The 19,068-nt window shown below is 40.5% G+C and overlaps 1 protein-coding gene across 4 annotated transcripts in view; it reads left to right on the top strand.

Annotated features, from left to right (window-relative positions):
* Nucleotides 1–19,068, top strand: part of TLN2 (talin 2) — a 150,624-nt gene that overhangs the window by 84,005 nt on the left and 47,551 nt on the right. For all 4 annotated transcript variants that reach the window (XM_033070221.2, XM_033070219.2, XM_033070218.2 and 1 more), the window contains 13 exons: nucleotides 578–745; nucleotides 870–1,164; nucleotides 2,070–2,236; nucleotides 3,265–3,393; nucleotides 4,775–4,888; nucleotides 6,639–6,752; nucleotides 8,055–8,189; nucleotides 9,118–9,246; nucleotides 9,871–9,973; nucleotides 12,309–12,517; nucleotides 13,323–13,442; nucleotides 14,277–14,474; nucleotides 16,505–16,644. In XM_033070221.2, the coding sequence (XP_032926112.1) occupies nucleotides 578–745; nucleotides 870–1,164; nucleotides 2,070–2,236; nucleotides 3,265–3,393; nucleotides 4,775–4,888; nucleotides 6,639–6,752; nucleotides 8,055–8,189; nucleotides 9,118–9,246; nucleotides 9,871–9,973; nucleotides 12,309–12,517; nucleotides 13,323–13,442; nucleotides 14,277–14,474; nucleotides 16,505–16,644 (2,021 nt within the window). The remainder of the gene's footprint in view (nucleotides 1–577; nucleotides 746–869; nucleotides 1,165–2,069; nucleotides 2,237–3,264; nucleotides 3,394–4,774; nucleotides 4,889–6,638; nucleotides 6,753–8,054; nucleotides 8,190–9,117; nucleotides 9,247–9,870; nucleotides 9,974–12,308; nucleotides 12,518–13,322; nucleotides 13,443–14,276; nucleotides 14,475–16,504; nucleotides 16,645–19,068) is intronic.

Genomic DNA, 19,068 nt, shown 5'->3' with positions numbered 1-19,068 from the left:
GAGTGCCAAAGGTGTGTTTGCACCAGAACCAAGGGAAGGTACTTTTCAGCAGCAGATAGACCTCTGGAGTGCACTGTGTGCAAGGAGTCTGCTAATACAACTTACAGGCCACTTTTACCACTTCATTCAGTAGTGAATCTGTGAACTCCATCACAATTCTCATTTGTATTTCTAGTTGAATATATGTATTACAGCACATGGCTAAAAGAAAGATTTTAAGCATTCTTATCTATGTTATGGAGTGTTGGAGAAAGTGGGTAAGGAAAGAGATTTATCATAGGTTTATCATATCTAAAAACAAAACAAAAAGTAGAGGGTTTGATTTTTGAAATGCAAGATTTTCTGCCTGCTATGAAGTTGAAATTATAAGTAAATGTATGGGAAGTGTTTACTGGAAAACCATGTCATTTTAACAGTAGAGGCATTAAGAAGACTCCATCCTACTAAAAATCTGAAGTACATGGATGAGATTGTAAGTGGGGAAATGGGAAGAAATTATTTGAACTTAGGGATTGCAGGAATTAACACCTGAGAGTGTTTTATTGTCTCAGACTGAGTTGTCCCTTTACTTTACCAGGATGTTCTGATGAGTTTGGCCAAAGCTGTTGCCAACGCTGCTGCCATGGTCGTGCTGAAGGCCAAGAACGTAGCACAGGTGGCTGAGGACACTGTCCTGCAGAACAGGGTCATTGCTGCTGCTACCCAGTGTGCACTCTCTACTTCCCAGCTTGTGGCTTGTGCTAAGGTGAGGCAGTGGTGTTCATGAAGGGGCAGAGCACACATCCAGTGAGTGCTGCTGTGTGTTCCCAGCAGCCTTAAGAATGGACTATAAGTGTTTTCTGAATGCTCTGGGTGTTCTCTCTGTGCAGGTGGTGAGTCCCACCATAAGCTCCCCGGTGTGTCAGGAACAGCTGATTGAGGCAGGGAAGCTGGTGGACCGCTCTGTGGAGAACTGTGTGCGGGCCTGCCAAGCTGCTACAGATGACAGTGAGTTACTGAAGCAGGTCAGTGCAGCTGCCAGCATCGTCAGCCAGGCCCTCAATGACCTCCTGCAGCATGTGCGCCAGTTCGCCAGCAGGGGGGAGCCCATCGGGCGCTATGACCAGGCCACTGACACCATCATGTGTGTCACTGAGAGCATCTTCAGCTCCATGGGAGATGCTGGTAAGTTCCTTCGAGGAGCAGTAGCTTGCCACCATTCACACGTGCACCTTTCAAGTCAAGAAAATAACAATCCTTCTTCTCTGTTTTGTGCTTCTTAAGCTAGTGCTGTTGTCATGGGTAGTGATCCAGCCCATAATATAAATGAACAACTTGCACATAGCTATGTGTTACATGGAGTAAATATACAGTGAAAGCCATCAATACCATGCTAAAGGAACACAGTAATATTTTGTCTGTTTTCTGCTGCTGCTTCACGTCACAGAATTGTATAGTAATTTCTCATCTCCAAATAAGACAGGCAGCTGGGCAAATACTTCAAAGATAGATTTTGTTGTAGGTTTTTAAACTTACATCTGCTTTTTCTTCTGAGATGTTTCTCCAAAGTGCAGCTTCTAAAAGAAGAAACAAGATGGTTTTGGCTAAAATTATCTTAGTGGTGCCAAGTGTTTTCTGACAAAGTTCTCAGTTTATATTAGACAAAAGATAATTCCCCAGAAACACTGGAAGAAGATGTGTAATTTTAATTGAAGTAATGTAATCTTTACTGTGATTTAAAAGCAAAATTATTAATTCTTTGCTGGGATGGGAGTTTCCTTGAACTGTATATTCAAAATTACCTAAAAATACAGATTGTGTGTTTTTGTCTTACTATCTAGATTGCAAGTACTACACTTTTTCTTGATCTCCATTCTTGTGGTTTCAGTCATTTATATTGGGACCCAAGATTTGTTTATGAAACTTTCAAGTTACTTTTGTGTGTATATATATATATATATATATATGATTTTCAAGTGAACAAGTACTTCCACAAATGTAATTTCATTTTTGCCTTGGGACATGATGCTGAGTTTTGAAACCAAGAGTGAAATGCAGAGAGAAGGTAAAAATGCTGCTGTGCTCCCCAGGTGAAATGGTGCGGCAGGCGAGGGTGCTGGCTCAGGCAACCTCTGACCTTGTCAATGCCATGAGGTCTGATGCTGAAGCAGAGATCGACATGGAGAACTCCAAGAAGCTTCTAGCTGCTGCAAAGCTCCTGGCAGATTCCACAGCCCGCATGGTTGAAGCTGCAAAGGTACCAGAAAAATGAGCTGTCAGCTTAAAATTGTAAGGCTATGCACAATGAAGAGAGGGTATGTGGGATTTATAAATAGGATCTGGCTGATAGTAAAGATGGTTTCTCTTATCCTGTAAGAGTTTGGCATTTAATGACTTACCCTAGGTACATTCCAAAAACCAATTTATTAGCTACCTGGATTTTTTTGGTTTTAAAATATCTTGCACTGCTTTCCCGTGTGCATAGTGGTCACAACTCAAGCCATGTAGGGCAGTTACCACCTGCTATGGTGCAGGGTCCTGTACAAAATGGAACAACAGAACCACAGCAATTTCTTACTGAAGCAATGCCCCTCTGTCTAAGAAACAGTTTCCTCCACCTGGGAATTCTTGCCTGTGTTGTTCCACTCCACATCCTTCCCTCCTTGTTCTCACAAAACAGGCAAATATCACAACTTTTCTTCCCTTTCTGTGCTGGAAATCTGTTTCAATCTGCTAGGGGGGAATATGTCCTTTGAATTGTTTCCCAGGTGCTGCACTAAAATGATTTTTCCAGCAGCAGGGCCAGCCATTCTGCTGGGACTCCAGAAGGCCTGACTGCTTATCCTTGACTTTCCAGTATTTTCTGACTTCAAATGGAGAAAATGTACTGTGCTAAACTTCAAGTTTTGGACTGCAGTTACTGAAAGACATATTGAATTGGGAATTTTAAAAACTTATTTTTTCAAAAGCCTGTGTTCATGCAAGTACATTATTTCAGATCATAGGAGAAGCAGTTAAAAAAGGCTTTCTTCCCAAGCACCTGAAGTAGTATATGAAGCAAATGTTCAGCTCTCTTCCTTCCAGACATAGCCTTCCAATGGAAACAGACTTTCTGCTTTGAAGTTTTGTAATATGTCAGTGTTCTTCTAACTTTTCTTAAGATAATTTAAGGAAAATGCATACTGATGTAGCAGATGCTGTCTGAACTTAAGTATGATGTTCATCCACATTTTCCCCAGTCATTTTTATTCACACTTACGGTTTTTGCTTGTAAATGTTGTGCAGGGGGCTGCAGCCAATCCTGAAAATGAGGATCAACAGCAGCGTCTGAGAGAAGCAGCAGAGGGACTGCGGGTTGCTACAAATGCTGCTGCACAGAATGCCATCAAGAAGAAAATTGTCAACAGATTAGAGGTTGGAAACCATACAGTGAAAGTGCTAAGCTGAGAAGGAGAGCACCATAAACTCAGTTCCAGAGTACAAATTAGAATTAGACATGCCAGTATATCATAATATAGTCATCAGAAAGCTGAGTAACTTGTATCACAGATGTAGCGGTGTAAGGATTTGACTCAGAAGGCATTTGATGCTGACTTAGTTCTAAAATTAAACAGCTGAGCTGAAAAGGCTTCATTGCTGTGTTAATTTATCTCTATGGTGTGCCATTTACACACAGTATCTCTTGGTGACTTTACTAGGATATAGAGTTCCATATGAATTTCTGTACAAAGTTAGTTGAATCGCAGCATATCCAATTCAACTGGGAAATTACTCAGAGTCAAGAAGCAGAAATGGAAGTAAAAAGATACATCCTATCTAGTCCTATCAGCCAAGAGGGAGAAAGGCAATTTAGTAAGGATAAAATACCATGGAAGCTTGTTTTGTAGGCAAAGTTTGGTCTTCACATTTCTCAACTAAAATGAAGAAAAGACAGATTAAGAAAAGAAAGTTTTCGTAATTCCTAGTTTGCAACTGTGATTTTTGCATTGGTCTGATTCAAATGCAGTAAGGTGACCATGTTCCAGAAATACATTAAGTTCCTGTATCTGTCTAGAAGTAAAAATCAGAAGTACTTTAGGAAATAAAGGCTGATGTCTGTAATTTTCTAAGAAAAGACAGTTTCATGCAAGCAGTATTTTATATGTTTTGCTGTTATATACTGCCTTACAAAAACTTCATGCTTGCTTCTATTTAGCGGGCCTGTTAGTGCAATACAACCTTGGATAAATCGTTGAATTTTTATTTTTATAATAGGGAGATGTTGATAATAACATTTGAAGGTCTTCGCAATGCTTTTACTCTCAGAAATACTGGTGTTTTGTACCTCATTGTCATTTTAGTACCTTTGCTTTCACTGTAGAAAAATCTTGGGAGAAATTGGCTCCCTTGTGTCCTGGGTCAGAGATATCAATGTAGCAGTGTGAGGCACTGTGTGTACTTTGCCTTTTTCACTGGCCTTCATAAGGATCTCATTGTTTACACCATTTCTGCTGTTGGTAGTTCACTTATCTTCCTCCTGTTGAAACCTAAGCAATGAAACAGTAAGGGCAGAGCATGCTACTAAGTCTGCCTTTTCCTTTATTGGCAAATTAGAGATGGATAACAGTTTTCAGATTTTCACCTTGAGAGAAGAGCAGTGATGGTCAGTTGAAGTTTTCTTAAGGCAAGTCAAATTAATGGGTAAAATGTATTAATTTCTCAATGTTGTTACTGTCAAAGTTACCTATAGTAATGTGTGTTTCATCCTCTGAATTACTCAGTTTTAGCACTGATTTAACTTTCTTTTTCTCCAAAGATTGCAGCTAAACAAGCTGCAGCTGCTGCTACTCAGACTATTGCAGCTTCTCAGAACGCAGCTGTTTCCAATAAGAACACAGCAGCCCACCAGCAACTTGTACAGAGCTGCAAGGTAAACACAGCACAGCCCAGGACAAATAACTCTTGAGTTCTGCTTTATGAGGAACTGATGAGGATCACCTCCTATAATACTGTTGCATCCTCAAAAGGAGCTTTAAAAAAAAACCAGCATAAAAACCTACTGTATATGTTCATGTGCATGGATTCTGGAGACCCCTCATTTACTGTGTTATCTGTGCATTGCTGTTTGTAGAGCTTTGCAAAGCTGAGCTGCTGTTAGTGCCATGTAACACTTGACTGTTACACACATCTTAGAAAAGGATGCACAGGTGTGTAACTGTTCAGTAACAGCCAATTCACCTGAAGTAAGTACTTCTACTACAAGTTTTGGTACAGATCAGCTGATGATGGAACATATGCAGAGCTGTGCTGGAAGCACAGTACAGAGGGGTCCATTTGCTCAGGAATTTGTGATTCCCTGACTCTGATTCTAAGCCTTGGCCGTGCATTCAGTGTAGGAGTGTGATCTTCAGCAAGGGAGTAGCATCATGATCTTCAAAACAGGCTGTTGAATCATACATGCAGTGAAATGGGACTGAGATTTGTTGTGGGATAAATGTAACCTTTGGATTTTCTTTAATGAAGGATGGAGTAGCAGTAGTGATTTATACTATCATGGAGTGAAATTCTTGTTTAATTTATCAGTTATGTAATTAGTCATATAAGTAACAACTGCATCTCCAAGCAGCTGGGACCTTAAATGTCTCCATAAAGACATAAATGGCAGACCTTACTGTAGGGTTACCATGACTCCAAGCTTGAAGTTAAAACTGGAGGATTACAGATTTCAAGGTATGCCCGAAGTCAAGCACATTCTTATCGTTTCCAGCTAGAATTCAGTCTGATGAGAAGCTGTTCCTTTTTGTATTTAAACCATATTTGCAAAACACAGTAGAATGCAGAAGGATTTTCTTCTGCATCAAATGGCACTTATGTGGGGAACAATCTGCAATTCCTTCTTGTCATGGTGCTATCCTAAGAAATGTTGGAATTAAATAAGATAGCTCAAATATACTTCAGAATTGTGTTGTAGAGAGCTGCTGTTCCAGTATGAGTTTTTAAAAAGTGCAACCTGATAACTATTGTTTACAGTTCATTCTAATTTTGTCTTGATGCTCATTTATTAGATTATAGAGAAGATTCAGTATCTACTTTTTTACATTTTTGTGGTGGTGGGAATTCAGTATTATGCTGCTCAAGTGTTACTGTGAAATGGATGGACAAGAACCATGAATGCAGACAGTCCAGGAATAAAGTTTTAGCAATATGTGCTTGGAAATGCTCCAGCCATGCTATGAAGTTTATGTTGCTGAAAGCCAAGGAAAACAGGCTGAGGCGTTTGTGTGTAAAAGATAATGTTTTTCTGAACGCAGGACATTCTCTTGAAAAAACATTTATCACTTTCACTGCTGACATTTGAATATGTGAAGAAAATAATTGATACTTGATGTATACATATCTGCATAAAAATTTTGGATTGTCTTCTAGGAGCCTTTAACTAATAAGTAGATTGAATGTTTTTTGGTTTTTTTTTTAAGTAGAACATCTCTAAAAAGTCCTATTGTATATTAGTTTGGTTCCATGCATCCTAAATTAATTCTGTGACAGCATGGGAGTATTTTACTTCAGAATACTGCAGAGTTGTCTTTAAGGGGGGTGGGAAGCCTGCTTGTTTTATTTTCAGAGGATTTTGAGGATTTTTTGTTTATTTACTAAAAATCTTTTCCCTTTGTTGATTTTAGAATGTTGCAGATCACATTCCTCAGCTGGTGCAGGGTGTAAGAGGAAGTCAAGCTCAGGCAGAAGACCTCAGTGCCCAGCTTGCTTTAATAAATTCCAGCCAGAATTTCCTTCAGGTGAAGTGAATCAGTCATTGCAGTCGATGCAAAAAGCATTTTTTTACTGCTGTATGTTTTCATTTGTGAGAAATAACCAGTAAACTGTTAAAAAACATGTAAAGAAGTTGACTGCTAACTATGAGCCATGGATAGGTAGAATTAGGTTAGGTGGCTAAAATATCTATGTATCTATGGAGAGTGAAAGCTACTGACATTGGAGGTTAAAAGTAACAAGAAAAGAGTTCGTGTTTGTGGAGAAGAAACATTCATTGCTGTATACTTGCCTTCTGGGAAAGAGTATAAAGAGCAAGATGAAGAGAATTTAGCATCTTTCTAAGTAGAGTTCTGAGTCTGAATATGTGACAGACTTTTTAAACCTTTTTAGGCAAGGTAAACCTAGTGTTGCAGCAACCAGTTTCAGAATTCCTCAGAAAGGAAAGGCAGTACTAGTGGCTTTTTTTAGATATTAGCCTGCATAATAGATCTAGATTGATGGTTGAGGAAAAACACAAAATTTGACTGCATACTTTTTCTAAAACATCTTAAAATAGAAAGATAGAATATTGAGTATTGATAACAAAACGATTGGCTTATTGTTAACGTTACAAGAAATAGCACCAGAAACCAGTTCTCTCTGTGATGGCATGGTGTTTACTTGGCATCAGTTAGTCTTGCCTAAATGTGATTGCTATTTGCAGGTTTTTTATGGTCCTCTGTAGGCAGAGGGATCACAAACAGTGTTCTCACTCTGTTTAAGTATTTGCTCTGTGGTTCCCTCTGGAGTCACATATTGATCCATCTCCCCTGTGGCTGTATGTATGTACAGTGGCAATTATGAGAATCAGCAATGGTTTTCAATTGTACTAGCAGTAATCCCTGTGTAGATGCTTTGCTTTACAATTTTAATTTCATAGAATTTTGGCAGTGGCTGATATTTAGAAACATAGAGAGAAATCTGCCATCTCTGCCACCTCGACCTGATTGTACCACATGAATGCTGAATGGCAAAATTTCACATTTCAGTATTTTTAAGTAGTCTGCATGAGTATTCAAAGGCCTCAGTCAGACATTGGAACCAATGGAGTAGTCATTGTCCCAGTAAAGCAAAGGTGAGTCCTGCTGCAGAGGACTTAGAAATGTGACAGATTTATGACAGGGTGCTCCAGCTTAAGGAGTGGGAATGTGCTAGTCATTAAAGGAAAATCTAGGAACTTCAGGAGTGTGTGAATGGAGGAAGCAGTTTGTTTACTGAATCCTAAGCCTTCTTTAAAGAAGATGAGCTAGTAAAACCAATTGTGTTCACTGTTGTTCTTTGAACAGCCTGGAAGTAAAATGGTGGCATCTGCTAAAGCTGCTGTCCCCACAGTGACTGATCAAGCAGCAGCAATGCAGCTCAGTCAGTGTGCAAAGAATCTTGCTACCAGCTTGGCTGAGCTACGAACTGCCTCCCAGAAGGTAGGTAAACACTGGTTTTAATCAGCTAAAACAAGAGGACTTTTTGTCTCCCCTGAGGGAATGGTTCATGCTCAGGCAGTGCTCACCTCTCACTGCTCTATTTTGTGTATACTTTGCTCAGATTCCCACGTGGCCTCTGTGTCATGAGAGAAAGGGGAGGGAGAAGTGACAAGAAAACTTAAAGCTTATGTTACCCTTTCCATACCAGACAAATGTGAGCAGAGTATACACAGCAGCACATCAAGGCTCTGAGCTGCTGTTACATTCGAGGGAGAGCAGGGGAAAGGGAGCACATCTCATGCTCACCAAACCAGTGAGAACCCAGCTGTGCTTGCTGATGTAATTGTGAACTGGAATCATCATCTCTAAAATTCAGAGAAGCAGAGGCTCTCTGTGTTTCACCCACAGATTTCTACACTATGTGGAGCTTTAAAAAAATGCAAGTGGAAAGTCTGATCTTTTTTGTGTGCACGTTTGTACCCTGAGGCCTGAAATGGGGATTGTAGCATTGAGGTGGCTACACCTGAGCTAATGCTAAAATTTCTCTCTCATACTGATGAATGTGGGCTGCCACATCAGGGGGTCAGTGTGGTTTTGGTCATGGTGCACAGTGAGGCCACTGGTCAGAGGGGAAGAACAGAGTGCAGCAGTGACTTTTCTCAGTCCCTGGTCTGCCTGTTGTGAAGAGACATGTACACAAGCACACATCATTCCCCTGGTGCCTCTAAGCAGAATGTTACTCTCTTCACAGACTGAAAATATTGTTCAGGAGTTTGGAATCCATGATGTATAACATTTAGAGGGCTCACAATGGCCTCTAAAGTAGGAAGAGAAATAATATGGGAGAGGAGATTGGATCTGAAGCATTTACCGTTTCTGAAAGTTGCATACAGATGCTAACAGTGGTACTGTTCTGATTTCTGAATAGGCTCATGAAGCTTGTGGCCCAATGGAAATTGATTCTGCTTTGAATACAGTCCAGACACTCAAAAATGAACTGCAAGATGCGAAGATGGCAGCTGTGGATGGACAGTTAAAACCTCTCCCAGGAGAAACTGTAATTGAGGAAGGATGTTCTTCATTTAAAAACAAACAAAGTTAGCTGTTAAAAAACTTAAATATTAGAGGCTAAAAAAGTCATGAAGCTTTGGATAATGATGATGCAGATAGGATTTTGCACTGATTCTCTTAAAAAGAGTCTATGTTACTACTACACCAACAGTATGTTCTGTAGTAGTGATACCCATAGGACTGTAGGGCCTCCCTCTCTATTGTACAAATTACAGTTTGGTAACAGTAATGTTTTGGTCTTGCCAAAAAGAATTTCTTTCCAATAGTGACAATGATGAGAACTCAGGACTGCCAGTTCTAGTAGGCTTAGAAAATGAAATGGTTTACTTCTGGAGAAAAAAAAAAACCTTCCTTGGTGAAGGTATTTATTTACTTCCATTGCTAATTATAAAATAGTTTTATTGTTCACACTACCTGATATGTTAATTTATTTAACAACCTGAATGGGGAAAACGTGCTAGTCAGATTTCAGATAAACTGTGTGTGTATTCAGTAGCTGAGGTGAAAGTTCAGGTTTTTGTGTAATGAGGAATTTTTCAGTACTATTTGAAACTAAGTGTATTTTTGTTGAGCTTAAACTAAATATTTTGTCCTTTGCAATTTTTTACAGCTTGAGAAATGCACTCAGGACCTGGGAAGCACATCCAAAGCAGTTGGTTCTTCAATGGCCCAGTTGTTAACCTGTGCTGCTCAGGGCAATGAGCACTACACAGGTACTGTTTTATTCATAATGGCTCTGTGAAACCTCTGCTTTCCATCAAATACTTGATGAAAAGTTTTCTTGTCACAGACTACAGTAAATTCACGAATACAAGCCGCACTGAGTATAAGCCACATCTCTGGGTGTTGGCAAATATTTTGGTTTTTGTCCATAAATAAGCCGCACCCGAATATAAGCCGCTCTGTCGTTCGCAGCGAGGACCCGTGTGCAATTAGTAACAGAACTGCGGGAGGGCGGGGTTTACTGGCTGAGCTAAGGCTGTGCAGGCTCGGCCCGCTAGGGGCCGCTGACGGGGCCAGGTGGCCCAGCCCGGTGCTGCCGCTCGGGGCCGGCCGCCGCTGCCCCTGGGCTCGGTCACCCCGGGTCGGCGCTGCCCCGCGGTGGCAGGCAGGGACGGAGCTTCCCCCGCTCCTACGGCAGCGGGGGCGGGCGGGGATGGAGCTTTCCTGCGCCCGTGGCGCCGGCGGCGGGCGCGGACAAAGCACCCCGCCTCCTCCCCGAGCCACGGCAATGGCGGCGCCCCCCCCCCCCACCCCTCCTCCCCTGGGCTGCAGCAGAGGAGGGAAGAAGAGAGCTCTCCCTCCTCTCTCCCCGCCCCCCGTGCTGCCTGCAGGGAGCCAGGGCAACACGGTAACACTGTAACAATTGCGAAATGCCGGCTTTTACTGGCAGGTGCTTGGCTCGGCACTCTGGCTGGCACGTCTGGGGTTGTAAATGTCAGAAAATTATTCACAGATTAGCCGCCCCCGACTATTAGCCTCACTTCCGGGTTTCCACCAAAATTTTTGTCAAATTGCTGCGGCTTGTATTTGTGAAATTACTGTACTTAAATCAAGGAATTACTCAATTTTTTTTTAGTACTGGTATTGAGTTGTGGTAAGTTATGAAGAACTGTGAGTGTGACTCATGCTTCATAAAAGAACAGTGATGCAATTTGCTCTGTCTTTAATCAGGATGGATTGGGTCATCTGTTGTTTTTGTAAATATGTGCCACTGAAACTCTGAAGGGTTGAAATGAAATGTATTGCATTTTAAAGGTCAGTGTGACTGGAAATGTTGCTACATCTTTACCAAAGGTTTAAAGGGTATATTTTGGATATGGGTATATTCAGATATATTTTGAAGCAACAGGATGCAAACATAGTGGGGACAGCTTGGTGATGTTCAGAACTGCATCTCTTCCTAGGTGTTACCAGTTCATATGTACAGTGCAGCTGCTCTGGCTAATTCATTGGGCACATTTGCATAGTTTGAGGTAAAGCCAACAGGAAATCTGGGCACACAGATTCTACAGTTTATTTTTGTACCTGTACTTTTAGTTTAGAAACAAAAAACACCTTGATAAAAAAATGCTCTACAGGAGGGACAAAAGTTTGCTCATGTATGTTAAAATGTTCTGTGACCTTATTTCTGTTAGAAATGAAAGCTGTTGTTACAAATGCTCCCATAAGATTTTTTGGTCTAATATTACTGATAAAATGTATTATGGCAATAACCACTTCATTGGTTATGATTGCATCTGGGCTCTAGAACTTACAGTTGCTTTCATTTGAAGCAGATGGAATTTCATCAAGATAGCTCATGCTTTATCACAGTTGTGCAGAAGTAGGCACTGGTTATCAGGCAAGGGTGTACAAATACTTGCAGCTGATAATGAATAGCTGAATCTAGTAGCTCCCTTATCATCAGATTGTAGGAAATCCTACAAAGCAATGAGTTCCTTTTCAATAATTTCATAAATAAAAGAAGACCATTATTCACATAGTCCTACACCTTAGTACTGGAGTTGATAGATGTCCTTTAACATTGGCCAGACAGATCACAGAAAGTAATTTTATTATATCCATTCTGTGACTTCATTCAGTTATTTTTATACTTTTACTCACAGTGATGTTAGATTGTATCAAGTTGTATCATTCTTAATAATGTCTTTTTTGATTGTTTGAAGTTAAACTATTATCGTGCTGTGGCTCTGAACTCTTGTACACCATTCTTGCAGACAATTACTTCCCCCATAGCTTGGAGTATGAGTTTTTCCTCATCTACAGGTTTTAGCTTTTCTTCTTTTTCAGACAGACTAAGTAGTCACTGGTGTAGAGAATTGTGCCCAGAATGGGCTATAACATTTACTTTATGGCTTCACTACAGTAATTTCTCTAAGCAAATGATACTGTATATTTCAAATGTGTTCCTGTTTGAAGATTTTCTTGTAAGTTGCATTTGCAGTGTTATTTTGCAATTGGATCATTACCTGCAAGATCATATCATGAAATACAAAGATTGTCTTTAAAGGCACTAATAGAATCCTTGGTGAAATGTGCCCATAGGAGTTGCTGCCAGAGAAACTGCTCAGGCTTTGAAGACTTTGGCTCAGGCAGCACGAGGGGTTGCAGCGTCTACCACTGACCCTGTGGCAGCCCACGCGATGCTGGATTCAGCCAGGGACGTCATGGAAGGCTCTGCAATGCTGATTCAAGAGGCCAAGCAGGCTCTGGCTGTCCCAGGGGATGCAGACAGTCAGCAGAGATTAGCCCAGGTAAGCCGGGACTTGAGCAGCTGCATGGGTTATAAAACACCCAGTGAATTTGCTCCAAATCAGCATTAAATAAGGAGAGAGAATGGCAGAAAATAAGGCTGTTAGATATGTCAACTTTCTATTCCTTTCAACAGCTCTCAGACAATAACATCCTGCCCATGTTAAACAGTGCAGATGGTGAAGCATGGTGTTTTTAGTCATCTCTTAAAAATATATACAAAGATGTAGCTCTGTGCTTTTACCTACAACATATGTGAGGAGTCTGCTTGACTGCAGAAGTGAGATAGACATTAAACTGATAATGTCAAATAAAAGATCTATATCCATGTTATATTCAAAAAGTGATTACCTGTTTTCTTCATGTGTGGCACCACTATGTTTGTCACTTTAGGAGTGACAGGTTCTTTTTTTACTTACTAGAAAAGTTCCAGAATTGACCTGCGTTGTAAATAATTTCTTATGAAGATACCTTTGTTTTAATCAGAACTTGGTAAAAAGAAGCATGCAACGAGTTTCTGTGATTAGTGTATAGATAATTTCAGGGGCATTCCCTTATCTACAGTGCTGTAACCTTTATCCCAGGTGCCAGGAGCAGTTGTGAGGCTGTCCTGCCATCGCTATCCTATCACATGGATGAGCCTAAATGAGGACTGCAGGTCAGCAAACTGAGAAAGTTGCAAGCCTCAGAAATGTTCCTGTGAGGGTCAGAATGTGGGAATTGCTGGCTATGGAGTAGAGGCTGTGCCTCCTGTTAATGAGCACTTAAGCCTCTCTCAGTGTGACTGTGTTCATTTGTGTGTTGCAGGTGGCAAAAGCAGTGTCTCACTCCTTGAATAACTGTGTGAATTGTCTGCCTGGACAAAAGGATGTGGATGTGGCCTTAAAGAGTATTGGGGAATCCAGCAAGAAGCTCCTTGTTGATTCGGTAAGATGGCTTTTAATGTGGAAATATATTTTAGAAAACTGAACAGCAGATCTGGGTTCCCCATGTGTCAAGTCATTATTTAGTAAGTATGCCCTAAGTATACTTCGTGTAAGCTGTGTTTAAGTTATGCACTTAGGCAGCTGCTACTTAGACTGAAATACTGTTTTTGTAGTTTTATGGATAAGCTGAAATGTGTCTGTGACTTGTGAAAGCAATATTAAAATTTTCATAGATTGGTATCAAAGTTTTGGTTTTGAAAATAGCAAGTATGACTTAACATTCCAAAGAATATGAAGATTAGAAAATTATAGTTCATCTCCCACTTAGAAATGATCAGTTTACTTGAAGAAGCAATGTGATCTGTCAAAAAATGCTTAGTCATTTTGTGTAAAGTAGAATTGTTAGTTTGTTTAGCTGCATTCATGTTAAAAAAACTTTTTTGCACTGGTAATTTGCCACAATGTTATACTATTTAAACAGCCTTTTTTTTCTGCATCCATCATTGGCCTTTCTGTCCTGTGAATGAAGGAGGAATTGTGTTTTGATATGTTTGTGCAATGCCTTTTGATAAAACCAGGGAGTTTTTTTACCAAACTGGTTTACTAGAGAGAGTTTAGAGTAATTCTGAAGAACTGCCAATACTTGTGTCCCTTGAAAAGCTTACAGACTTGTATGTCCCTTGAAAGAAACAGCAGGACACAAGCTGATGAACAGATTTTTGCTTAACAGCAGTCCCACGATCCAGCTCCCTGCTCCATTACATTTGGTATTCTCAGCATGTGTTGAACTCTCCAGTTCAACTGACAATAAAACATTGAACTTTGTCTCTTACAGCTACCTCCAAGTTCTAAGTCATTTCAAGAAGCTCAGAGTGAACTGAACCAGGCAGCAGCAGACTTGAATCAGTCAGCTGGAGAAGTTGTCCATGCTACACGTGGCCAAAGTGGGGAGCTGGCTGCAGCCTCTGGGAAATTCAGTGATGACTTTGATGAATTTCTTGATGCTGGTATTGAAATGGCTGGCCAAGCACAAGTAAGTTCTTGGTCATGCTAATTGAGGGATGATCCTGGCCATAACCTCTGGCAGTGAAGTACATTGTCTATGTGGCACTACAGTGCAGCACAGCATGCTGGTGTGAGGAGATGTTTGTTGTGAGGGAGTAACCTGGAGCTAGTTATCTGGGAAGAAGGAAACTCAGCATTTGCATCTTCCACAGGATGTTGGTATTTGTTTCTGTGTCCAGTCAGAGATACAACTTCGTACTTTTCTGTGTAGTTTGAGCTGCAAAGGTACAAAGGTGTGCTGAACCTCTGGGCTTGTAAAGGGGGTCGCTTCTATTTTGGTGGAACCGCTGTGGATCATAATTGAGGTGAACGCTGTTCAAAATGCAGCACCTTTCTTTGCTACTTTTGAAATGCTTTTAAGTAGATGGAAGGAAAAATGCTTTGATACAGCTCTGTGGTGCTGTGGACCAAGCACTTGAAGAGGGCTACCTAAAATGACATCCTTGGATCTGACAGCAAGCACTTGGACTTGTGATCAGTGATTTAAAATCTGGCAGAGTTCTACTCTGATGAACTCTTTAACAATCAGGAATGTTGTTGTCACATGTTGCTGAGCTCATTGCTGGTAGTTGAAGATACCACCTTCAGTTTATCTTACTGGATACAGTTGTGCTGAGCTACAGTAATTGGTCATTTGGCAATGATTTAGCATAACAAATGTCACCATGTAAAAAGGAGTTGTGTATCAGAGGAAATGGGAGGACTTGCAGAAAAAAGAATCTGCAGATGGTTTTGCCCTGGTTAGTAGGAGGACCATGCAAATGTAAGAAATGATTGCCACTGGAAAATGGCCAGAAGGTCCTGAGTGTGTCAGGCCTTTGAAGGCTTTTGTGAAATGTCTCTCTAGAGCAGCTACTTTGTAGATAGAATTGAGTAGAGAGATCTGGCAGTGGTTGGTGGTTATTCTCCATCAGAATTTCATCATTCAGGTTCAGATGTGTGAAGTGAGTTAGGCTCCATATACAGCTGACTCTTTGAAAGTGAGTAGTAGTGAGGTACCTGGCTGTCTCTTTAGCTGCGGAGCACATTGACTTTTAGAATGTTTTGTTTGAGGCAATTCATAAAGGCAAAGGTGGAAATGATACTGCAAATGGCTGCTTGAAATGAGAATCCAGCTGCTGATGACCTTGTGAATTTTCTTATCCTGCTGACACAGGAGATGGTAACCATCTTAGTTATTAATGGCTGATCTTTCAAAAAAGGTGTGTAGTTGTTTGGCCTGAACAGAAGCAATACCAGGTATTTTGGGTGATAAGTAAAATGTAGGTTTAGGGAGGAAGTAAAACGTAGTAAATATAGAATAAATGCTATTCATATCAGCTGAATAATGTGCAACCTCTTTACATAAAATGATGAACAGACTGTTAGAAAAAATGGGTTCTCTTACACTGATCATCGGCTGAAGAATCTAGTCAGAGCTGTTTGCTGTGAAAATGCAATACTTTTCTGTTACTCTATTTAATTACAGATTTCCCTTTTTAAGCAATGGCTTAAAATAAGTAATAGTACATCCAAGTCAGAATGTTGACTGAAGTAGGCTTACAGAAACTGATTTTATTGGGAAAGACAACTTTCTGGAGGATATTTTTGTATGAGCAATCCCAGTTAGATGCTTGAGAGCCTGTGAGCTGCACAAAGGGTGCCAGAATACAGAGAGTGTACACTGGCTGAATAATGTGAAGCAGTTGTGCCAGGCAGAGACACATAAGAGTCTTGACAACAAAAGCATTGTTCAACAAGTAGTGAAGTTTCTCCATTGCTCATTTGTGAATACTACTATTCTTAGAAGCCAAGCTGTTTGTTGTAAGGGTCTTTCTCTTATGTGAGTGAAGCTAGAGGCACCTGTCTGGGTGAACAGGGGCTTGAGCCATCCATCTCTGAGCTCAGGTATGTCAGTGGTTTCAGGTGGATAAACAAGCTGGGTTTCCATGTGTGGCTTTAGCACACTCTCTTGATTGCTAATTTTGTACCTAATGCTATGCTGCTGTGGCCTTCCAGACTAAAGAGGACCAGATTCAAGTCATAGGTAACCTCAAGAGCATTTCTATGGCTTCCAGCAAGCTGTTACTGGCTGCCAAGTCTCTGTCTGTTGATCCTGGAGCTCCTAATGCCAAGAACCTCTTAGCAGCAGCAGCAAGGTAAGGATGTGTTGCTTGCTTTGTTTTCCTGGGGTATTTGTTTTTCTCTGTGGTATTTATATTGTGCTTATATATTCTTCTGCTATTGATGGTTGAGTGGTTGGAACCTGTAATTCTGTTTAAATTGAAGTAGGCCAGAGGAGAGTTACTTATGTTGGAGCAGTTCCTCAACTGGTATAACTTGTTACCCTTGGTGGAAATAGGAGCCAGCCTTTGAAGGCTTGACCTGTTTTTTTTAAAGGATCCAGTGTATTTATGTATTGTTTTCTCACCATCTGTGTTCTGACTAGGCACTAGCTAACATTAAGCCTCTCAATCCCTGAAAGAAAAGAAATTGAATAATATTCTTAGATAAAATATCCTTTAAAATTGTAGCTACCTATCACTAAGTGTGTGTGTGTATGATCAGGAATGCTTGAAAGGGTTAGATGCTACATTTCTTCAGTACTTTAAGGATTATAAATCCACTCCCTCAGTAAAGGGCTTCCTTAAGAATTTATGCTACTTTACTTCATTGTACTTTGTTTTAAAAAAAAAAAATTACATCTGTCTTGTCTCCCTGGAAATAAATAGCATCTGTGAAAATTGTAGATAACCAAAACCAGGCTGCTTAAAAGTGAAGGAGTCACATGAGACTTTGTTACTGCTGCAGCATCAAACTACTCCGGATTTCTGCTTTAGGCTTGACGCATTCCTTATTGGAGTGTAGAAGGATTTCACCCCAGTGAAATACAGGTAGTTGTAAGTTCCTGCCAGGTTGATATTCCCTCTGTGGAAGTATGTAATAGAAAAAGGGAGGTGAGCCAGGTCGAGCCTTTTGCTGTTCTGTGTGTGTGCATGTGTGAGACTTTACACAGATACCATATACCTCTGTGAAGTAAATTCTGCAGCAGATCCCAGTTTGTGTTTAACCTGCTATGGAGATGCTCTACTTGCCCCTTCTCAGATCCTCTGTTCTGGCTTGTGACAAGCTTGCCAGGGCTCTCTTCTCTTTCCCTGCTATGGTATGTTCAGGGTCAAATATTTTTACTTTCTCTCTTCTCATGAAAATGAAAAAAGAGGCACAGCTTCCTTATTACAAAATAGCTTTTCTTCTCATTTTTCTCTCATCGTCTATGGTACTATGGTTAGTCTGGGGGTTTTGTTGGGTTTGTTTTGCTTTCTTCCACATTTGCACCACCTGCAAGAGCCACTTCAACTTTTTCAGTAGCTCTGTTTTCCTTGTGGAGGCATTTTTCTTGACCACCTCAGAATGGCAGCACTGGCTGAGTTCCCTCAGGGTCCAAATATTTCTTGTATTTGATGGAAACAGATGTGGCCTTCAGAGTCCTAGCAGCCCTCTTCCACTCTGGGACTGGTATTTGAGGGGCCACCTCCCTGGTTATACTGTGTCCAAATGGTTTTCAGAGTAATGTTTGTACACTGGATAGATTCCTGGGGGAGAGGTACCTGGTGTGTAATAATTTGTGAAACCATGTGGCCTCCTCTACAAAGCTGATAATTCTCTCTCTTCAGTTGCTCAGTCAGTATGAATTGTGTCTCAGATTAAAATCAACAACAGGTAAGGTATTTTTGTGTGAAGTTTCTCTGGGAGTGAACAGAACTTTCAATGTCTGCATGCAATATTTTTCTGATGCATAGAAATTGCTGAAGTTCAGCAGGTGAGCACCGGGTGCTCCACAAGGGTACCAAAGTTGCTGAAAAGGGTGGGAGTCTCAGATAAACAACTCTGTCTGTTAGTTTCCATTCTTTTTTGCCCCGGAATTTAACATAAACATGTTAAATGTAACAAGGACATCCTGTTACCTTTTGTAACAGCAGGATACCATCCATCCAAGTAATTATGTAATTGATACGTTATCCCTGTTTTCAAAAGGGAAAGTAATCCAAATGCCATTCAGCTTCCAAGGCCAGAAGAAAGCATATTCTCCATGCACTCCAATTTCACTGATTTTCTTCTCTTCTAGATGCTGCTTTCCTGGGTTGTTAGTCAGAAGTCTAAAATGAATGTAGTCATACTGAATTCTATCTATTATCAGAGCACTGATCAGAAGGACAGATAGTGACTGTTTTGTCAGGTTCAGCCTATGTCCAACAGCTTTGAACTCCTGTAGGAACATAATGCCTCTGCAAAACTTGTTCTCTGTGAATATAAACATATGGGAGAATATAAGTTATTAGTTAAAGAGGGAAAATAAATTTGCTAAGAGACTATAGAGATATATAGCAGGAGTGTGTGTATGTGTGTGTATTACAGGCAAGACACAAGACTTTGCTAGAGAAAGGTAAATAACATTTACTCTACATTCAACCATTGTTTTCCATACCAAATACTTGTTTAGGCCTTCTGGGGTGGTAGTTGATAAATTATTCAGTTCATGTCAGACCTGGAGAAGTGCTGAAATATCTTTTAGCAATTGCACT

This window comes from Catharus ustulatus, chromosome 12 (genome assembly GCF_009819885.2).
Source record: "Catharus ustulatus isolate bCatUst1 chromosome 12, bCatUst1.pri.v2, whole genome shotgun sequence".
Lineage (NCBI taxonomy): Eukaryota > Metazoa > Chordata > Aves > Passeriformes > Turdidae > Catharus > Catharus ustulatus.
The sequence above is the reverse complement of the archived record's forward strand: the minus strand, read 5'-3'. Positions and strand labels throughout refer to the sequence as shown.